Source organism: Macaca mulatta, chromosome 12 (genome assembly GCF_049350105.2).
Source record: "Macaca mulatta isolate MMU2019108-1 chromosome 12, T2T-MMU8v2.0, whole genome shotgun sequence".
Classification (NCBI taxonomy): domain Eukaryota; kingdom Metazoa; phylum Chordata; class Mammalia; order Primates; family Cercopithecidae; genus Macaca; species Macaca mulatta.
This window is the reverse complement of record NC_133417.1, coordinates 48124749-48143272: the sequence shown is the minus strand read 5'-3', so window position 1 is coordinate 48143272 and position 18524 is coordinate 48124749. Positions and strand designations below refer to the sequence as shown.

The 18524-nt window shown below is 36.7% G+C and overlaps 1 protein-coding gene across 1 annotated transcript in view; it reads right to left on the bottom strand.

Annotated features, from left to right (window-relative positions):
* ARHGAP15 (Rho GTPase activating protein 15) overlaps positions 1 to 18524 on the bottom strand; it is a 629252-nt gene that overhangs the window by 592857 nt on the left and 17871 nt on the right. Inside the window, exon 2 of the mRNA NM_001258096.1 lies at positions 9824 to 10002. Coding sequence (NP_001245025.1) covers positions 9824 to 9988 — 165 coding nt within the window. The 5' untranslated portion in view covers positions 9989 to 10002. The remainder of the gene's footprint in view (positions 1 to 9823; positions 10003 to 18524) is intronic.

Genomic DNA, 18524 nt, shown 5'->3' with positions numbered 1-18524 from the left:
ATTGGGTCACTTTGTGCTACATGATATGATCTGAGACAATTCAATGCAAGGAGACACATGTCCCTTCTCATTGGTAATATGAAGACAGCAGCTTTATTTTACCCTGTGGGAAAGAAAGCAGGTTTAGTGTCCAAAAGTAGTGGAGGAAAGTTGGTGTCATCACTATTCTTCCTTCACAAAAATAATGTAAGAGCATAAGGCGAGAACAGCACTGGTTTCTTCATAAAGGAATAAAAAGAGATCAGTACTTTGGTCATTTATGTTTACGGTACTGTGGAAAGGTACTTACATAAAAACAAAACTACCATTTTGAACACTTTCAAATACATTTTTAATCTAATAACATCTTGGAATCTCAGAAAAAAAAAGTTTATTGAAATCACCGTGTAAGGGATACATAAAAAGGAATAATTATTAATCATTTGGCTTCTTTGTTTGATTTAGGAAGTAAAAGCATGATTTATTTCCTTTTGATTTTCAGGGTTCTGTCTGACATCTAAAACATTTTGCTACTTACACATTTACACTTAATTTTGTTTTATAGTTTCCAAAAATTTCAGTAACAGTCATATATAAAATAATTTGGACATAAACTGATAACATGTCTGTGTCAGACAGTGTAATTTTTGTTATCAATGGTTTTTGCACATGGAAAACTGCACCAGATACAATGGTGACTATAGTGCTTACTGGAAGCAACATGCCGCTTTTTCTCCAGAAAAAAAAAAGCATGCAATGTAGTATTAAAAATGGTGACATGAAATGTAATAATAATAATGAGGAGGAAAGTCAAGAGGAAGAGGAGAAAAAAATCACGTAACTGAATTTTCCCTGGGTTTTTTATTTTCCCCAAACATTCTGTCCTTTTTCTTTGGGTATGAGATTTATCTTTAACTTTAGCACATCCACAAATCTGCTTGACATATGACAACTATATGTCCTATTACAAATCAAATTCCATATCTCTTCCCCCAATAAACTTATTGTCAGTGCATTGGAAGTGAATAGGAATCATAAAAATCCATCACCTCAAAGGAGAAGCATATGAGATTGCATGTAGAGAAGATGGCATCATTTCCATGAGAGTGCCACATTGCTGTACATTTGCTAATTAGTTGTAAGTGCATTAATGTAAAAAAATGCCTTTGCCTTACATGTTATTGTTTGGAGATGGTTCTGCTTATCAGTTTTTAATATGCTCTTTGAAAACTGACATGTACTTTACCCACATCTCTTTAGGAACACAGGGATTCAAAGGCTGGATAAAATACTTTAATGCTTTCCAACACAAACCTGAGAGGATAATTAAACAGATGGTAACAATAAACCGAATCTGAACACATCAGGGACTGAAGTCCCTCATTAAAAGCCTTGCACACTGAAGGCAGTGGAAAGAAAAAGAATAAAACAAAAAACAAAACTCTGGGGAAGTGTATTAGCAGACAACACCTTTATGTCTGTCTTGACCTCTGAAGCAGAGGTTAATCAACCGTTTAGGGATGGGTTTCCTACCACCTAGGAGAGGCCATGCAAGAGGTCTCCTGCACCCTCTGAGGAGCAGAAAGGCAAAGCAATTGTGTGATTCTCAAGGAATGCAACTGTTCCTCAGGCTTGCCTTCGAAGGTGTCATTTTTAGACACACAAATTTTATAGCTATAAACACACTGCCGCCCCCACTTATATTGCCTCCTCCAAATAGCAAATCTTTCTAAGTCAGAGGACTTGTGCTTTTCTTCTGCCAGAGGGCAAAACCTAGGTACTATAGATTTCTGTGATGACACAGATATTCTGAATATTTTCTGCCACATTCTTTGCAATAGAATGATCTCCTATTTATTCTATCCTTGAAACATATTGGAAGTCTACTTGTTTCTCTGCTCCTATTATCAGTTTGTCCTGAGTTATATTTACAGAAGAAGAACCTTGAGGCAATCTTGATATTTCAGCTTATAAATATATATGTTATGATTTTTTCCTGGAATATAAAAATAGGTCCAAATATATATTATAGACATATACATCTCTCCATATATTTATATGTATCTGTACATAGATATGTATATGCTCTATATGTCTATATAAAGAAATGTGTGTGTATATATACATATACTACATGTACACATACATAGAATCTACTGTATACAAGAAAGAGTCTAGTTATTGTGGAGGCCTGCAAAAATGTTATTGTGCCATCACACAAGCAAAGATGCTACCGTGCCATTACATAAGGCACTTACAACCTGGGGGATAATTGAGTCAGTGTTTGCTCTTCTGTTTCTCAACCTGCTTCAGTTCTCTGCTTCACTTGCCAAGATTTTAAAGTGCCATTTATCAGAAACATTCAGCATCAGTACAGCAATGATTTAGCTTAACTAAGTGCTAGCAAGCAAAGGATAATGTTTGACATACTGTGTTTTAGATTAATCAAGGTTATAATGATGATCTATTAAAATACATTTTTGAAAATTGAGGCAGGTATTAAAATGGGAAGATGTACAGGCATAAATAAATGTAAATCAAACAGCAAACACCATTTTCTAGCTTGCCTTTTACCTGTTTGTGAGAGCACACTGCCATTAAACATTCTCCAGTTTTAACTTTTGGGTGTTAATACCTGGTAAACATGTAAAGAATGTTCCCACCTGCTGAACAATTGTATGTAAAGTGACACATATCACCTTGGGAGTATGCCATAAATTAAAACTCTCTTAATAATATTAACTATGGTTCCAAAGTTATTTTAAGAGTGAGAGTAATATACGAATTAAATAAGAGATGCTGCAAATAATTTAGTGGAAAAGCATAGTTGCTGGCATGCAGTGTATTAGGTAACCTTTTTTAATTAGAATGTACACTTTTAGATTACTGATTATGAACATCACGGGACCCGAGATTTTGATTCATCAGTAATTCTCCTTTATGTCTACACTAAGATGTAAAAATGAGACCTCTGGCTCTAACTCTGCATTTCAGAGTCTTCCCATGCTGTTGCAGAAGCTGTGTTACCTGTAATCTCTAGTACTGCTCTGCCCCCTTGTGCTGCTGCAGTGAACTTGACAGAGGAACAGTGTGCCTTCGTCTTTGTACATGAACTACAGAAAAACCCCACTGTCACTTCTCACTTTTCTGGTAAGTTCAAGGTCAGTGTCTAGCTATTTTCAGCTCATCTCTTCTTGATCCATGCAGAGAAATGACAAGGTAACGTGATTCGGGGTCAGCTGTATTACAGGAACCGTTACATAAATGGAGAAAGTGAAAATCAATCCTAGCTGACAGTGACTTCGGGATAATCAGCGCTCACTGGATGCCTCTGTCAGTTCGCCTGCATCAAACACCGTGTGACTTCTGTCAGATCTTTTTAATAAAACTATATTCTCACTTTCAGCAACCTAAATACATGTTCCACTGGAACTGAATTTTTTAGACTAATTTAGCCCTCTAGATTTGTAAACTATCCCAGTATTTCCTTGAAACAGCTCATGAATGATACCTGTCATTCCATGGTTTGTTATTGACCTGAGATGAAAGGTGTTACTGTGAAACATGCCATCCTTTGGGTGATCTGGGTGAGCCCTCCTACAGAAGGCCGCATCTTCTGCCTTGAACTCAGCACCACAATCTCAACACCATTTCCCAAATCATCCTCAGCTCTCACTCTTCTCTCCTCCTCGGTAACAGAACACTTAATCAATCATTTCTTATTGGAAGAGCAGCTTTCTTGCTCCGTTCTAGTTGTTCATTGCTGCTTTCCTCTTTACCTTTGTATTTTCCACTAGTTCATTTCCTCCTCATACGGAATTGGAAGCAGTATTTGACAAGATGTTCCATGTTAGAGGCATTCTTGCTGACAGCACCTGATCTGTCAGTCTTGAGAAGCAGCTATTTTATCCCACCCACCTTGTGGTCCCTTGAAATTGTGAGGCACGCAGTACTCGACTGAAGTACAATTTACCATAATATTAGTTGTCAGTAAATTCAAAGACGGAACTCCTAAAGCTATAAAATGGATTAGAAGCAATTTAAAAAAAAATTAACAAACTAGAGTAAGAGTATACTGTCAACAAACAAATGCTCCATCATAGGACTGTAATTTGGAATTTTAATTACCCCTCTGCTCTGTAACAAAACAATGTCTGAACTGGCAGCGATTTGAATCTCTCACAGGTCATTGAGCATTCTAGTTAATTACTCTATGAATAGCCTGTTTTTCTCCCCTCTGGAAACACGTTTCTAATGGCAGTCAAGGTCTGACAAATGTGTCATCTACATAATTAGCTAGGAAGCAACACAAAACATTAAACATGCTTTGTGCCGACAACTATCAAAACATTTCATTTGTTGTCAATTATTCATTACTTTGTAGGTTCTGAAGGGGTTGTTATTATGGAAATAAGTCCAGATGCTAACAAGGTTAGAGTTTTGGATTCAAATTAGTAATCAGAGGACTAACTTTTAAAAAAATGTATCTCATGTACATTCAGCACCATGTTCAATCAGTAGGAGATTATAAACAAATTTAGCTATGCTCAGGTTAAGATGGAAATGGCACAGCCACATATGTGGATGTGAGAGCCCTAGCTCTTTCTTTGAAGTATGGACTCTTCACTGTCGTCATAAACTTTCTGAACCTTTTGGCAAGTCCAATTTGTGCTTGGTAAATAGAGTTAAAGATTTTCACAGCATGAGATGGCCAAGGGTGGCAAGGACAAGGAAAGAAATCTCCAGTAGTTTTTGAATCTTCTTCCCCCCGCGGCGTATTGTGTAAAAGTCAAAATTCTAGCTGGCAAACTTTTTCATCTGTTCTACAGCAAGTCTGCAAAATACCTTAGAAAACCTTTGAATTTCATGCTTATTTGTTTGTTGCTCTTTCTAAAATCTTGTTTCTTTCATTATTTTAATATTGTATAAAAAGCATTGTCTTGAAAGCAGTACTCCTAATATATATATAGAAAATATTTTAAAATCTCAACAAAACTGCCATCTCAGTGGTAAAGAAAATTGCAGTGGAAGACACATTATTGTGTAGTCATATCAGAGGCTTGGATCTTTGGAGAGTCTCACTCCACTGTCCTCCAGCTTTTCCTTATAAACCAAAATGGCTTACAAATGTCATCCACAATAGTCCAATAAAGATTAGGAACAAAACACTGTCCTTACATTGATGAGATAAGAAAGATTTAACTGAAGAATGCAGTGTATAAGAACGGTTCATAAGGCTTGTTCTTGAATCAGAAAAATAGAATTTAAATTATATTTGTGTGTGTCTAGAATTTAATTGAGATGATCAGTTTATTTTCTACATAATGTTTGGTCAGATGCCTGTACGACAGAGCTAGACAAAAGGAAAAGAAAGAAAACAAATTCTATCAGGGAAATCAAGACGACCCGTTATCTACAGGGTGTGCAAAGTATGTCAGGAAATAATTCTACCCTGAGCGCTGAGAATGTCCAGTTAATAAAAAAAGATCAGCCACTCGCTACGAGAACATAATTGTCTGTATCTATGTTTTTCAAAGCAAAAATACAGACAAATCTTACACTAAATAGGACACATTAAAATAAGCTTTAATAATCTTTATGCAGAAGGAAACTAATCCATTTTCAGATCATACGATCCACAGCAATAAAAGGAAATCATCAAACTAAAAACAATTTTAGAAATGGCTGCAGACTCTCATTTAATTAACATGCAACAGATCATATATTTATGAGGAAGTCAAAATATTTAGGAATCCTATAATCCTGTAAGCCTTAATGTGGTATAAAAACAACAAATAAATGCAAAGTGTTACTGTTACACATGCCTGCCTGATCAATGGTTTTCACATATTGATCTATAAATGGAGTTGACAGTCTGTGTTGGCTGCACATTTTCCAAGCAGCGCTATTTTTGCACAAAACCAATACGGGCAATTACCTTTGTTTGAGATGCCAAGTCTTATCAATTCAATGTGATTTAGTGTCATTTTAATTAAATATCAGGATCCACTTCAGGACAATTTATACAAACAAAGCCTCAAACCTAACTATAAGCTTGATTTGAAGTAAACATGGACAAGCCCTACAATCTCATAATATTTCTTAAAAACTCTACTAAACAGAAGGTTTATATTTTTAGTAGCAATTTTTATGTCTGCCTTTTTGGCTAGCCACAACTTTGGCAAGTATCCGATAATCACAGAAGTAAGAAACAAAAGAAAATTGTTTCCTCTTTTCTTCTGATAATATATTTTAAAAGTGAACAAACAGTCTGTTAATGGAAGTAAAAGGAATCTTGTATGTTCATGTTTAAAAATGGCTCCACCTAAGTCTTTATCTGAACACCAATTAAAAAAAATATATTTTCCTGTTCATGATGGCCATGAATGAAGTAATGCCCTTCTGTGGGGTTTACAAGATGGAAACGGTGAATATTCATACACGTTGTTGCTTAAGACACTAGCATTAAATGCCGAAACTACTCTCGCCTGCAAATCGTATGTCTGCAGTTTCCTGATTCGGGCTATTTAAACTCCTCGTTAATATCTATTCTAAACTGTGTATTAGGCAGGAGCATCTCTCTTATAAATAACATCAAAGCCACATTAAACCTTTTGCAATCACTATTTGCTGAATTGCACATTCGTCTTTTTGGTCCTTAAACAGGCACAGTTCACTTGCCCCCATCTACTGGTCCTCAGCTGTCTGATTTTCTGTTTAGCACATTCTGGTAAATAAGCTGTCTACCTTTACAAGGTCTCACTCCGTTGCTCAGGACGGGACAACAAATCGCTGAGACCAAACACTGTGCTTTCCCCACCAAAGGGAGGTCTCCGGATCTCTCTTACAGATGGGCGATTTTCTTGCAAACCACTTCCCCCTCTCGAAACTGCCCACCTCTCCAACATTTCCCAGGTCAAAAAGTAACCTCTTTGAATTTTGAAAAGGCATTGATTTTATTAACCAAATTTTAGAATGATTATTTGATGTCTAAAGAAAATGATGCACATCACCAATAAAATACTAATGAAGGATTCATATCTGTTTTACTGAGATGCTTTCCTGTAACATTTAGGTTATCAAAATTTCTAATTTAGCAAGTAAATTAACCTATGTTTGCATAGCTTAGGGTTGGATAAATGTTTATATTGGCATTTCATAGTACTCCTCAATTAAGATACTAAGAATCAAAGCTTTTACGACATTTACAGTAGAATTTTGTATTATGTTCTAAGTTAAGAGTCATATAAAAACATTTTAATTGAACAAAATTTATGAGAGGAAATTATGAATTTATGAGAAAATTACAGAATTGATTTGACCCTAGAATATTTTTATCATTTTTGTAATGAATTAAGTCATGATGAATGTAATATCAGATCCTTGTGTTATTATATAGTCCAGTAAGTCATATTAGATTTGCATAATTGTTATACTAGTGAACAAGTAGTATGCATATGCCATATATATTAAGTAGGATGCATGACATATGTATGATCTCTAAATACTTTTGATTTTTCTCTGTAGAGACTACATGCATGCGCTTCTGTTACAGCAAATCCTACTGCATGTGAATATGTGCACACATTTTTAGTACCCATCACTTCCCACCTCTAAATTCAAAATCTCCCCCTTGACCTCACCCCACCACCCAACTTCTGAAAAATCAAGTTCTTAGTTTAGCTTGAGCAGATAACTTTAACAGGCTTGTTTGAATAAATATGCCAAAATACTTTACATTCTGTCAGTATCTAGTCAGAAAATTGTGCATGGAAAAAAGAGATGAAAAGAACTGAGACAGAAAGAAAATTAGTGCCATGGCAAGCTTTCAATACAGTATCTCTGAGCCAAGTTTTCTCGGTGAAATGACACATCCTCACTAAAATACCCCTTTTATATAATTATGCACTGAGCACACATAACCAAAAGTAACTTTTATTTTTGTTCCTTATCGAGGAATACATATTGCCCAGGCTAAGAATGCGGAAACAAAAGCTGGGATAATTATAGCTAATTTAACTTTGGAAAACTCTTATTCTCTAGCAGTCCAGCATACAACCCCCCAAACTAAAGTTATGTAACAAGGTAATATCAACAATGAGAAACTGCATGATAAAATCCTGCCCAAAAGTGAAAAATGCTAATTTTGTCTCATTTAGCAGCTGGATACAGAAATGCTCATTAGTTTTAAGAGGGTTAATCCTTTTAACTTTTGCATATTGATATGCCAATTATGCCTAATTGTACAAGAGGCATCAGTCAAGGTAATAGTGCATAAACACATGAAAGTTATTAAGTACATCCCAACATGTAATAAAGTAGGTGTTAATTGGTAGCTGAGTTCTGCGGGCTATTGAGGTGGATAATTCATTGAGAGATGGATCACTTGTAATTTCTCTCCATAATTCCTTTTGCAGTCTCATGCTGTGATGTTTTCATGCTTGTCAAAAACAACTGCGGCATAGTGCCTTTTGTTAAACACAGCCAATAAAATATGTTAGGCATCATTAAATATACTTAACTTTTAAACTTTTTCAAAGGTACAGTTCTTACCGATAATACATTATAGAGATTCCAATAATTTACTCTAACCACTGTCTCAAGTTCATAGTTGATGAACATTTTAGCTGGTTTAAAAGCAAAGTCAGGCTGGCCGTGTTGTACCTCCCAGGAGACAATACTTTTAAATGAGAAAGTAAATAAAGGAAAATGCATATCTCATTAGTTACTTTATCTAAGGATGTAGTTCTCACTCCCCAGATATAATCACTGGCTTCCTCATGCTAAATTTGTCTATAACACCTGAGGAAAGAATGATTAAAATCACATATTTCTCAAGCTCCTGAGATTGCTGTGGGTTAATTTTTTGAGTGAAAAATGGGGAATAAATGCAATTGGTAACATGCTATTCAGCAAGTTTATCTCATTTAATAACTCAGTTAGGAAGCTGAATATTTCATAGGCCCCTATGATATTAACAGAACACTCAATTAATAGCTCACATGTTTCTGCAGAGTGACTGGAACTCAGCCTGTCCCCAGCTAACCTATTTCTCCCTGTTCTTGCTCTCACTGTGAGAAACAAAATAGATCTGGGGTCCAAAAGAGTGGCTAACATTGCATAAATAATTTTGTAACATCCTATGGCCTCAGCTGCAAGTTACCACCATTATGGAAGAAAATTAACCAGAGGAGACTCATCGCAATCAGTGGGTTTAGTGGCTCAGGATGCGTGCAGGGCCAGCGACACAATTGGCAGTAGAGTTCATCTCTAACTATTTTATTTCAAATCTTCCTAATGACACATTATCGAGACAAAATGGCTTCCTCTCCAAACCTTAAATAGCCACAGCATTTCAATCCTTTAAGCCCACTCCAAATCAAACCATAATTTCCAGTATCATATATTATTGGGAGATTTTAAGGAAGAGATTTTCACATTTTTTTTAAAGATTTTTTTTTCCTCAATTCATTCTTAGCTAATTTTAGCCTCTGGCTTTTCAAAGTGATGTACTGTATTTGGAAGTACAAACACCACATGCTAGCATAACCTCATTATTTTTATGACACTGAAGCATGATAGTAGAGGCCCTTAAAATGAGTCAAAGGTGCTCTTCAGTCTAGCTCCAAATCCACTTTATCACTCTGGATTAAGCCCAGCTCTTCTCTTGTAACTGGGGATATTATTATGACTATAAATACACAAGATAAAATGCATTACAAAAACAGTTGTCTCATGCACATTTGGAAAACAAATAAAACAAGACTAATTAGCCTTTTTTTTTTTTTCCTTTACAAAATTCTTCATGACAATGAACTTGGGATATTTGGAGTATTTGACTTACAGGTTCAGTGACCTTCCCAACATCAGTGAGGATCATGGATTTACTTTGGCTGAGCCTGTCATGGTGGCTGTTGGCATTTTTGATTCTCATTTGCACAGCTCCTGTGCCTTGGCGAGTAGAATTCAGTGTTTCCAAAGAAGTATCAGAATTTGTAGATTTCTGCATATTATAGTGCTATCCTGAGAAAATATAAAATACATTATGTTATTCTAAACATACGCTTTTCCATGAAAAACTCTTGATGGAGTGTCCCTGTTAATCATTACGATATTAAAAGTTGATAAACAAGAGTCTTCACTTCTCTCAGTGGTGAAGAAAAAAGTAGTTCCTTTGTAAGTTATTTTGTCAGTTGGGACCTTTATATGTGGATAGCACTATACATAACGTAGGATTTCAGAAGTTTATAGGTAGCACAATGATAGACTGTGATTCTTAATTCCATTAAGAAACTCCTAACAGCAATGAGATACAGTTTTCCTTATATAGAAATGATGTTGCCAACCAATCATCTTGAGGATATGTGCTTTTTTATGCACAACTTCATTGGTCTATTACCCACTTTACCCCTACATGCTACCATCAGCACCCTTTCTTGGTGAACAAAAATCTCTATGAATAAAGTCAAATTTAAGTAAGAAAAATTGATGTCAGAGCAAAACAGACCCCAGAGCCCCTACCTCCACTCACAATACCCACAGGGGGAAATTAAAATTCCTTCATCCACTGCCATCTGCCAACTGAACTAGATTTGCTAGCTTAGTTGGACATCATATTTATAAAGAATATGAAGAAAAAAATCAGCACCTTTTATTTTAATAGAAGGAGTCTGATTTAGGCAAGAAAATTTAGTATGGGCACACTTTAAAGGAGCAGCAATGAGAAAAAATAGAATTTGGAGGAAGAAAACAAAGAGAACTAAACTGTGGCAGCACCAGAGGGTGGACTGGTAGAGCTTTAGCTGGCTGAGCCCCTCATCCATAATCCTCTCCAAGTGCCCCTCCCCAAAAGTTCCTCAAGTGAACACAGCATCTCATTACAAACAGAATGGTTACAATACAAACACATTTTCTCATTTTCTGGAAACAGCCCTCTTCCTGATTGATTCTTGTCTCCAAGTCTAACCTAATAGACATCCTATGGGGGCACTGAGCACTGTATACAGTGAACGAAACTGTGATTAGTCAGTTATGGGAGCGAATATAATCCAAAAGAAGAATCATGTTTTAAGGAGGCAAGTGTATAGCTACCCCAATGTTTGTTGGACAATGAGGCTAGAATCATTCGTTCTAATGGCCAAGCAGGCAGACACTAAGATGAATAGAAAAGGAAACATTTTGATAGGAGGAAAATTGTTAGTTTACAATAAATCCCAGTAAGGTAATTAAACTACAACTTAGAAAAGAAGCTAATACTTAGTATCTACTGTGTGCTAAGCAATGTGCTCAATGGTTGATTCTCAAAAAACTCATAAAATAGCCATTAAACCCATATTTTTATATAGAAAAAGATGAGGATCAGAGAGACTCACAATGTTTCCAGTAAAACAGGCAGGCAGAAAGAGGTGAAGGAGCAGTTATTTTATTCCCAAAAGAAGACCCATATGTCCATCAACAGGTGAATAGGTAGACACATTTTGGTTTACCCAATGAAAACAATAAACAATAAAAAGGAACAGACTATTAATGCATAAAACCACATGGATGAATTGCAAATTTATTCTGCTGAGTGAAAGAAGCCAAAAAAAAGAAGAGGAAGAGGAACAGGAGGAGGAGGAGGAAGACGAAGAAGAGGAAGAAGAGGAAGAAGAAGAAGAAGAAGAAGAAGAAGAAGAAGAAGAAGAAGAAGAAGAAGAAGAAGAAGAAGAAGAAGAAGAAGATTTATTGTTATATTTCATTTATATAATATTCTCAAAAATGCAAACTAAGGTATGCTAACAGAAAGCTGATCAGTAATTCCTTAGGAAAAGGATAGAGGCAAGTATGGATCACATTAGATATGAACAAATTTTTGGCGATGATGGATATGTCTGTTACCTTGATTGTGGTAATGATTTCATAGGCATTTACACATATTAAAAATGAACAAATTGTGTACGTTAAACAATTGCACTTTGTGATTCTTCAGTTATAACTCACGAAGATGTTTATAGAAAAGCTGTTTTAGTAATTGCTTAGTCAATTTATTTTGCTCTTATTTTCCTTTCTATGTGCTTACATGAGTAATGTACTATTCAAAAGTATCTAATTGAGAATGCAAGAGTTTTTTCAATAAGTATGAAATAAAAATTTGAAGTACGTATTAAGAAGAAAATCATATATTTTCTAGAAAAATAGTTTCTCCTTTGAGTGCATTCAAGTGTTGATTTCCCACACTATTCAACAGATTCAAACTCTAAGGACAGTGTGTTTGTAATATTGGTGGATGAAATCACTCAGGCTGAAGCCACTCTCTTCTGGCCAAGAGCATCTAGCCACAGTGTTTGCATAGCCCAACTCTGCACCATTTATAGGACATGTTGCTTCCTCAGAAGCTGCACAAATTTCAGTGTCAAATCAAAATTTGCATTCCTATATTGATTACACAATCAAACCATAAATTGCTTCGTGATGTGCTACTGTCAAAAGGCTGGATTCCTTACAAAGCCTTTTATCTGGCTTCCCCACCTCTGTTTTCTTGGGGACAGGCTGCGGACAATATTTTCAAGATTTTCCTTTCTCACATCTTTCCATCAGGCTGATCTCTCTCCCTACCACAATGTTAATGTTATTTCTCTTAATTTGCTCACTGTGTCCTCTCCAGACCTCACTTCCTTTTCCATCTGACCCTGCCGTTACATTTTGTTGACACCCTCTCCACTCAGTTTGTTCTCTTTATTCTGCTTCCCACGTACTTTGTTCTACAAGGTCATTGATTTGATGCTACTTCATAATTCTTCTTCTATTGTTAAATCTTTGGGTATTTCTAATTTTGCAGACCACTATGTTGCTCTGGGGAGACAGAGAAAAATGACATAAAACCTCATCTTAAAGATTTCTATCAACAGAAGACATATATATATACCCCTTCAACCCTTATTGAGATTCTCCTAAGTGGCAGGCACCATTTTAGAGACCCGAGATAATCTTTGTTTACCAAGTGCCTCAGAGTTTGGTGAGGGCAATAGAGAAACAATCAGTAATTAACTGAGAATAGGGCTGTGCCCAAGTGGGGAGAGGAGCAATGGCATTAAACTCAGCTGGAAGTGGGAGGTGGGGAGAGAGGAAGTCTGCAAGAGAAGATCAGATCACACCAGAGCTAAGTCAGTTCAGGTTGGACATTTCTGGCAAAGGATTCAGCAATGCAAAGGTGTGCAGATACCTGGGATATTATAAGGTAGGTATTGAAATATGTCATGAAGGGAATATAAAGTACCAGGGAGGTTCAAAGAAAGAAAGAAACAATGGATTTCATAGAGAACATGGCATTTGACCTCTCTGTGGGGATATCTGATCATCTTGCTTATCTTTCATCTGGCTGAATGATTGACTGAGAGTCCCATGCCTTCTAATCCAACCAGTACCAGAGAGACTGGTATTCTAGACACTCTGAGGAAGAGAATACGTGTTGTCCTGGACTTACATAACACACAGTGTTTTTTGTGGATGAATTGAGAATGGAGATCAATTAAGAGGGAAGCAGAGCCCTGCTGCAGGACAGAAGGAGGACGGTTGAGGATGGAAATCTAACAGGATGATAACAACAGCTGTGTCAGTGGCTGTGGGACCTGTGACTGCTGTACTTGTGGGTTCAGAGATGATTTCCTTTCATTCATCCCATTAGGAGCCTCTCATTCCAAGCAGACAGAGCTCTTTCTAGGCCATATTTTGCAAGTTGTTTTGGGGTCCCACATAGACCCCTTTCTTTACTCCCTTTCAACTCCCCAGTTTCCCCCTGCCTACATCCTAACAGTTTTTTCTCTAGTAGACACCCTATAATCCTTTTCATATTTCAGCTGCCAGAGCACCCACTGCAGCATTCACTTAGGCTTAATCTAAATACAGAGTCAAAATTTATAAAAATTTCCATCATCCATTCTTCTCTACCTATGAATCACTTAGATGTATATGGGAGGGGGATAATTAGACTAGCTAACACAATATTATATCAGTCAGACCTTCCCTTAACTCTCAAGGAAGGATTTAACTGAATCTCAAACTGGAAACTCTTCTGGCTACATGAAAGAACTATCTTAGAGTAGAAGAGCATTGATCAGTCCACTCTATCTATGCCCTTACATAAATTCAGAGGCAGTACGATTTGTGACTGGGGATGGGACATTAACATTGCATTCTAGAAAATGGTGCCTCCTAGAGCTGTATGATGCAATGTCCCTGCCATGGTGGTCTTATTTTTTAGCCTTTATGAAATAAGGTTCTAGGGAAGAAACTCCATTGCAAAGCCTGCTAAACATCGACTCAAAAGAAACCCTCACACCTCAGAGTGCATATTGACTTGGCTTCCAGAACCTAGGAGTGGTTGTCCTTCCAGGAATATCTGTATTAATTGCAGGGTGTTCTCTGAAAGAGAATGCAGAACTCCAGTTTTGTGACTCTTTCTGCATTATTATTCCAAAAATATTCACAGGAATGTTAAATTATATTCTGTTGTTCCACCCATGTTTTCAATCCTCACTGACCCTCAATTTTCTAGATTTAGTAGATTGTAAAATCAATAATATTTGCTTATGCTTATTCCTATGTAATTTAGTAACATCAGGCTTATTAACTTCAAGTCATATGAAGTTTAGGTTCTGCTTGATCTATGTGCCTCTTCAGTATTCCCCTTGTTCTTCCTAGAACATGTCACCCACTCATGTCATCATCATTATTGTTACTATTAAGTTTTGTTAGAGAAAACATTGATGCCTTGTGTGTTTATGTTCTTACAGGAGGCATACAGAGCACTGGTGAATAACTAATGAAAATATTGAAGAACTGGCTCATTTTGCATGTGTTTGAGATATCCATTGATTTTACTAAACTCTCCAAATAAATATCCCTGAGTTGGAAATTGAAATGTAAATCACTTAAGACTGGCTTCACTATTTCTCTAGACTTCCTGATTTTACATGTACTAACAGAAGAGCAAGAATACCTTGTGATATTGCACTAGTTCTCCTTTCAATCCTGCTTAAAAACAGGAAGCAGTAATGAGAATGCACTTCATAAGAGCAACATGAACTTTGGCACTGCTCAACCTGCGTGGTTCGATGGTGTCCTGGGCTTCTGGGCTTGATTTCCCTACTCATACTGCAAATAAGAGTGAACATGATATTTCATCTAATCATAAATTTTATAGCTGCTCTCCCAATTATTTGTTGCATTCTGTTAACTACACTAAGGCTCAGCAGCCTGCCCTTTTGAGTTAGAATGTGTATTTTTGACATCTCTTTCACATCAACAGCATTAAAAGTAAAAATATATTAAGAAATTTTTGAGCTGGGAAAAACTGGATAGGCACTATGACATAATCTTTATGCTGCTGAACAGAGAAAATGTAGGCTTGGGTATACTGAACATCATCCCCAAGGTGTCACATCTTGTTCAGAACAACTCTAGGACGGCACTAAGGGCCCACACTACCCAGCATCCTTGATTTTGCCATAGACCCCCCAATCAAGTGGACATTGTGTATGGAAAGAAAAGGTAACAAGAAATGTAAAGAAAATCTGGCAGATTAAATGATCATAGCATAGCCACATTAGGTATATATCATGCAAGTCTTTCTATTTAATCTTTTGTAAATGTTCCTGTGCTTCCTGACAAAATAATAAAGACTTAAATGTTTGTTGAATGTATAAATGTAAAACAAATATGGAACCTAGTATATACCAGTGTATGTAGCCTGGCAAAGCATTGTCAATAAGAAAATGTCTTTGACCAAGTTTGTTACTTTAAAAATGTGTAACTCACCCTTGCTAATATTTGTTAGAGTAAATAAACTATAGATACTTTATTATAAGTTAGAGGCAGAAAGAAACAATGTTTCTTATGCCTTCTGAGGACAGTATTAAAGTATGCTTGGAGATTCATATAATTTTTTAGTGTGAAAAATACCATATTTCTATTTCTCAATAGCCCTATGTCTTCTTCTTGTTAAAAATGACCAAATTTATCACAATCTTAGAATTTGCAGGAATTTTTGCTTTGAGAATAGCCTTTCTTGAGTTTCAGATTTTGTTAGGTACTTGATATTTTTCCCTAAAAAGAACGATGCTTCTGCAAGACACACGTCATCATTGAGTTCTGTGAGTAAAATCTCAGAGGCAAGCAATGGTCATACACTCAGGGAATTCCTATTTCACGAGTGTCATCCTGGGTTTTCACTCTGTGGCAAGGGAGCTGTATATTTAGCACATCCACCACAAGGAGCCAAGGTCCCCTCTGCCTAAACATGCACAAACTTTCTGTGGTGACATGACCCCATTCCCTTCTCTGCATGTATGAGAGGAGCCGTTTCTCCGGGTCTGCTAAGAGCTCATGGCAACTCCACAGACAAATAGCATTTCTCCGAGAAATTCATTTCTATCCCCTAGAAAGATCTTATGTTGATCTGTGATAGAACAAGTCTGTTCCCCTGTGGAAATGACTTGTGGTCGTGGTAGCTCCAGTAATGTGTGCCACAACCTTCGCGTCACACTTTCCTGACAGGTCAGTAATTAACTCTCATTGCAATTGTTTGTTGTCTCCACCACAGCAGCCATTTACCAAAATAACGTTTTAATTTCAGTTTCCTTCCAGTTCACTTTCCTTTTGTTTTCTCCCTGTGGCTTCTACATCTCTATTAAGTCTAATTTCCCCGACCACTTCTGTAAGCTGAGAGAGTGCAATAAAACTCAGTTTCAAAAATGTCGAATATAATGAGAAAGGAAGATCACAGTAAAGGAATGTGACCATAGCCACCCCATTGGGTAACATTGTCTTTGACTGGGCAGGTGTTATATATAGGAAATGTGATAATAAGATTTTGCATTTATTTAACTTAGAGCAGGGAATCTGGAGTATTTGCTGCATTCGCTGACAAAGTCTGACAAGTCTGCTGCATGATAAATTGTAATACAGTTATTATCACTGCACATGGCCATCTTAAATGGTGAAAATGTCAAGTAAAATATATTTTGAAAGTAGAATAAGTGTGTGGTAGGCAACCTTGATCTTTCTTAGCTCTTAGCCTTTCAAACTCCATCCTGTTGGGAACAAAGCAGCTGGTTTTACACTTCAAATATTTATTGAGCCTCTACTCTGAGACATAGACTTTGACACATCCCACGGGTTCTACAAAGTTATTAAGCACCCTGCAGTAGAGTTCAGCACAAGCATGCTTGCCTATCATGAAGTCTGATCCGAGTGCAATGGAGAATGGGACTGGAGACGATTTTAGGGTGGAGGTGATGTTAGGCCTGGATGCCGTATGATAAACAGGACTCTGAAAGGCAGAGAGGGGATGTCAAGAGCAATGCAGGTTGAGATCACAAGATTTAAGGAAAACAGAAGTGAACATCCACACAAGATGATACAGTGTTGGTGGCTAAGTGGGAAAGCTATGGTTGATTAAGGCTGCATTAGGAGAACCTGTCTATTTTTATTAAAGAATTGGGATTTTGTCTTATAGATCCTGGGGAAATTTGATGATTTTGTTTAAGGTATAACCCCTTTCTAAGATACTTGATGAAAAGAAATCCACAAGTAAGAATCCTTGACCCCTGAGGCTGCAAAATAAATACATAACATGCTCGTGAGATGCTTCTTAATTAACTTTAAATCAGAATAAATATTACAGTATCTATTTGTAAACATTAATCTTACGAAAAGAGCACCCTGTGACCTGGAAAAAATATTCCAGAATTTTAGGTACCTCACTTTGAACATCTAGGTACAAGTTCAATGCTTCTGGTCACCGATCAAATGAAAAGAAAGGTAAAGACTTAACAGGAATCACTAAACAAAGCATTGAAAGAAAAGGTTTCTAGGGTGCGATTGCGTCTAATTAAAGAGATATAAGGAAAATAAAGTTAAGATTAGTGGAACTGCTTCCGAGTTTCCCTCTGATGATCAGGCAGGTAGTAAAAAAAATTGAAACGCAAATAGGAAGAAAATGCCTGCGCCATTGTAATTACATTTAGGGAGCATAAGAAATTTTATAAAATGGCAATCTTCTTAGATACAGATGAGAGCCATAAGGGGCATAAGTAATGCAATCTTCTCTCTGTTTCCTCTGTCAGTTTTGACCTAATCTAGCAAGAAATGCTGAGAGATTTTCCGCCTCTTGCGTACAAGTATCAATTAAGGGAAAACAGGGTGACTATCTTAGGGCACTGATGATGAAATGTCACTTAAAGAGAAAACATCAGCTCTAGAACAAGTTGCTCAGCAGCCACAGCGTTAGAAAACACTGGGGAAACAAACGGAGTCCTAGATCCTCGCTGGGACAGGCTACTTCTCTAATCTTTGTTGGGAGAGTATCAAGGGCAAAAAGTAAATTTTAACCTGTGATTGTCTCAGTTTCCTGGGATTTCTTGTTCCATAGTGCTTCTTTTTTAAATTGCTTGACTCAGTTTCAAAGTCTTTTTATCAGACAGATTAAATCTAATCACCCATTGGTTGCAGTTACGCCAGGCTATCTCTATCTTGTCCTGCCCAGGGTTCAAATACGTGGAAGTTGC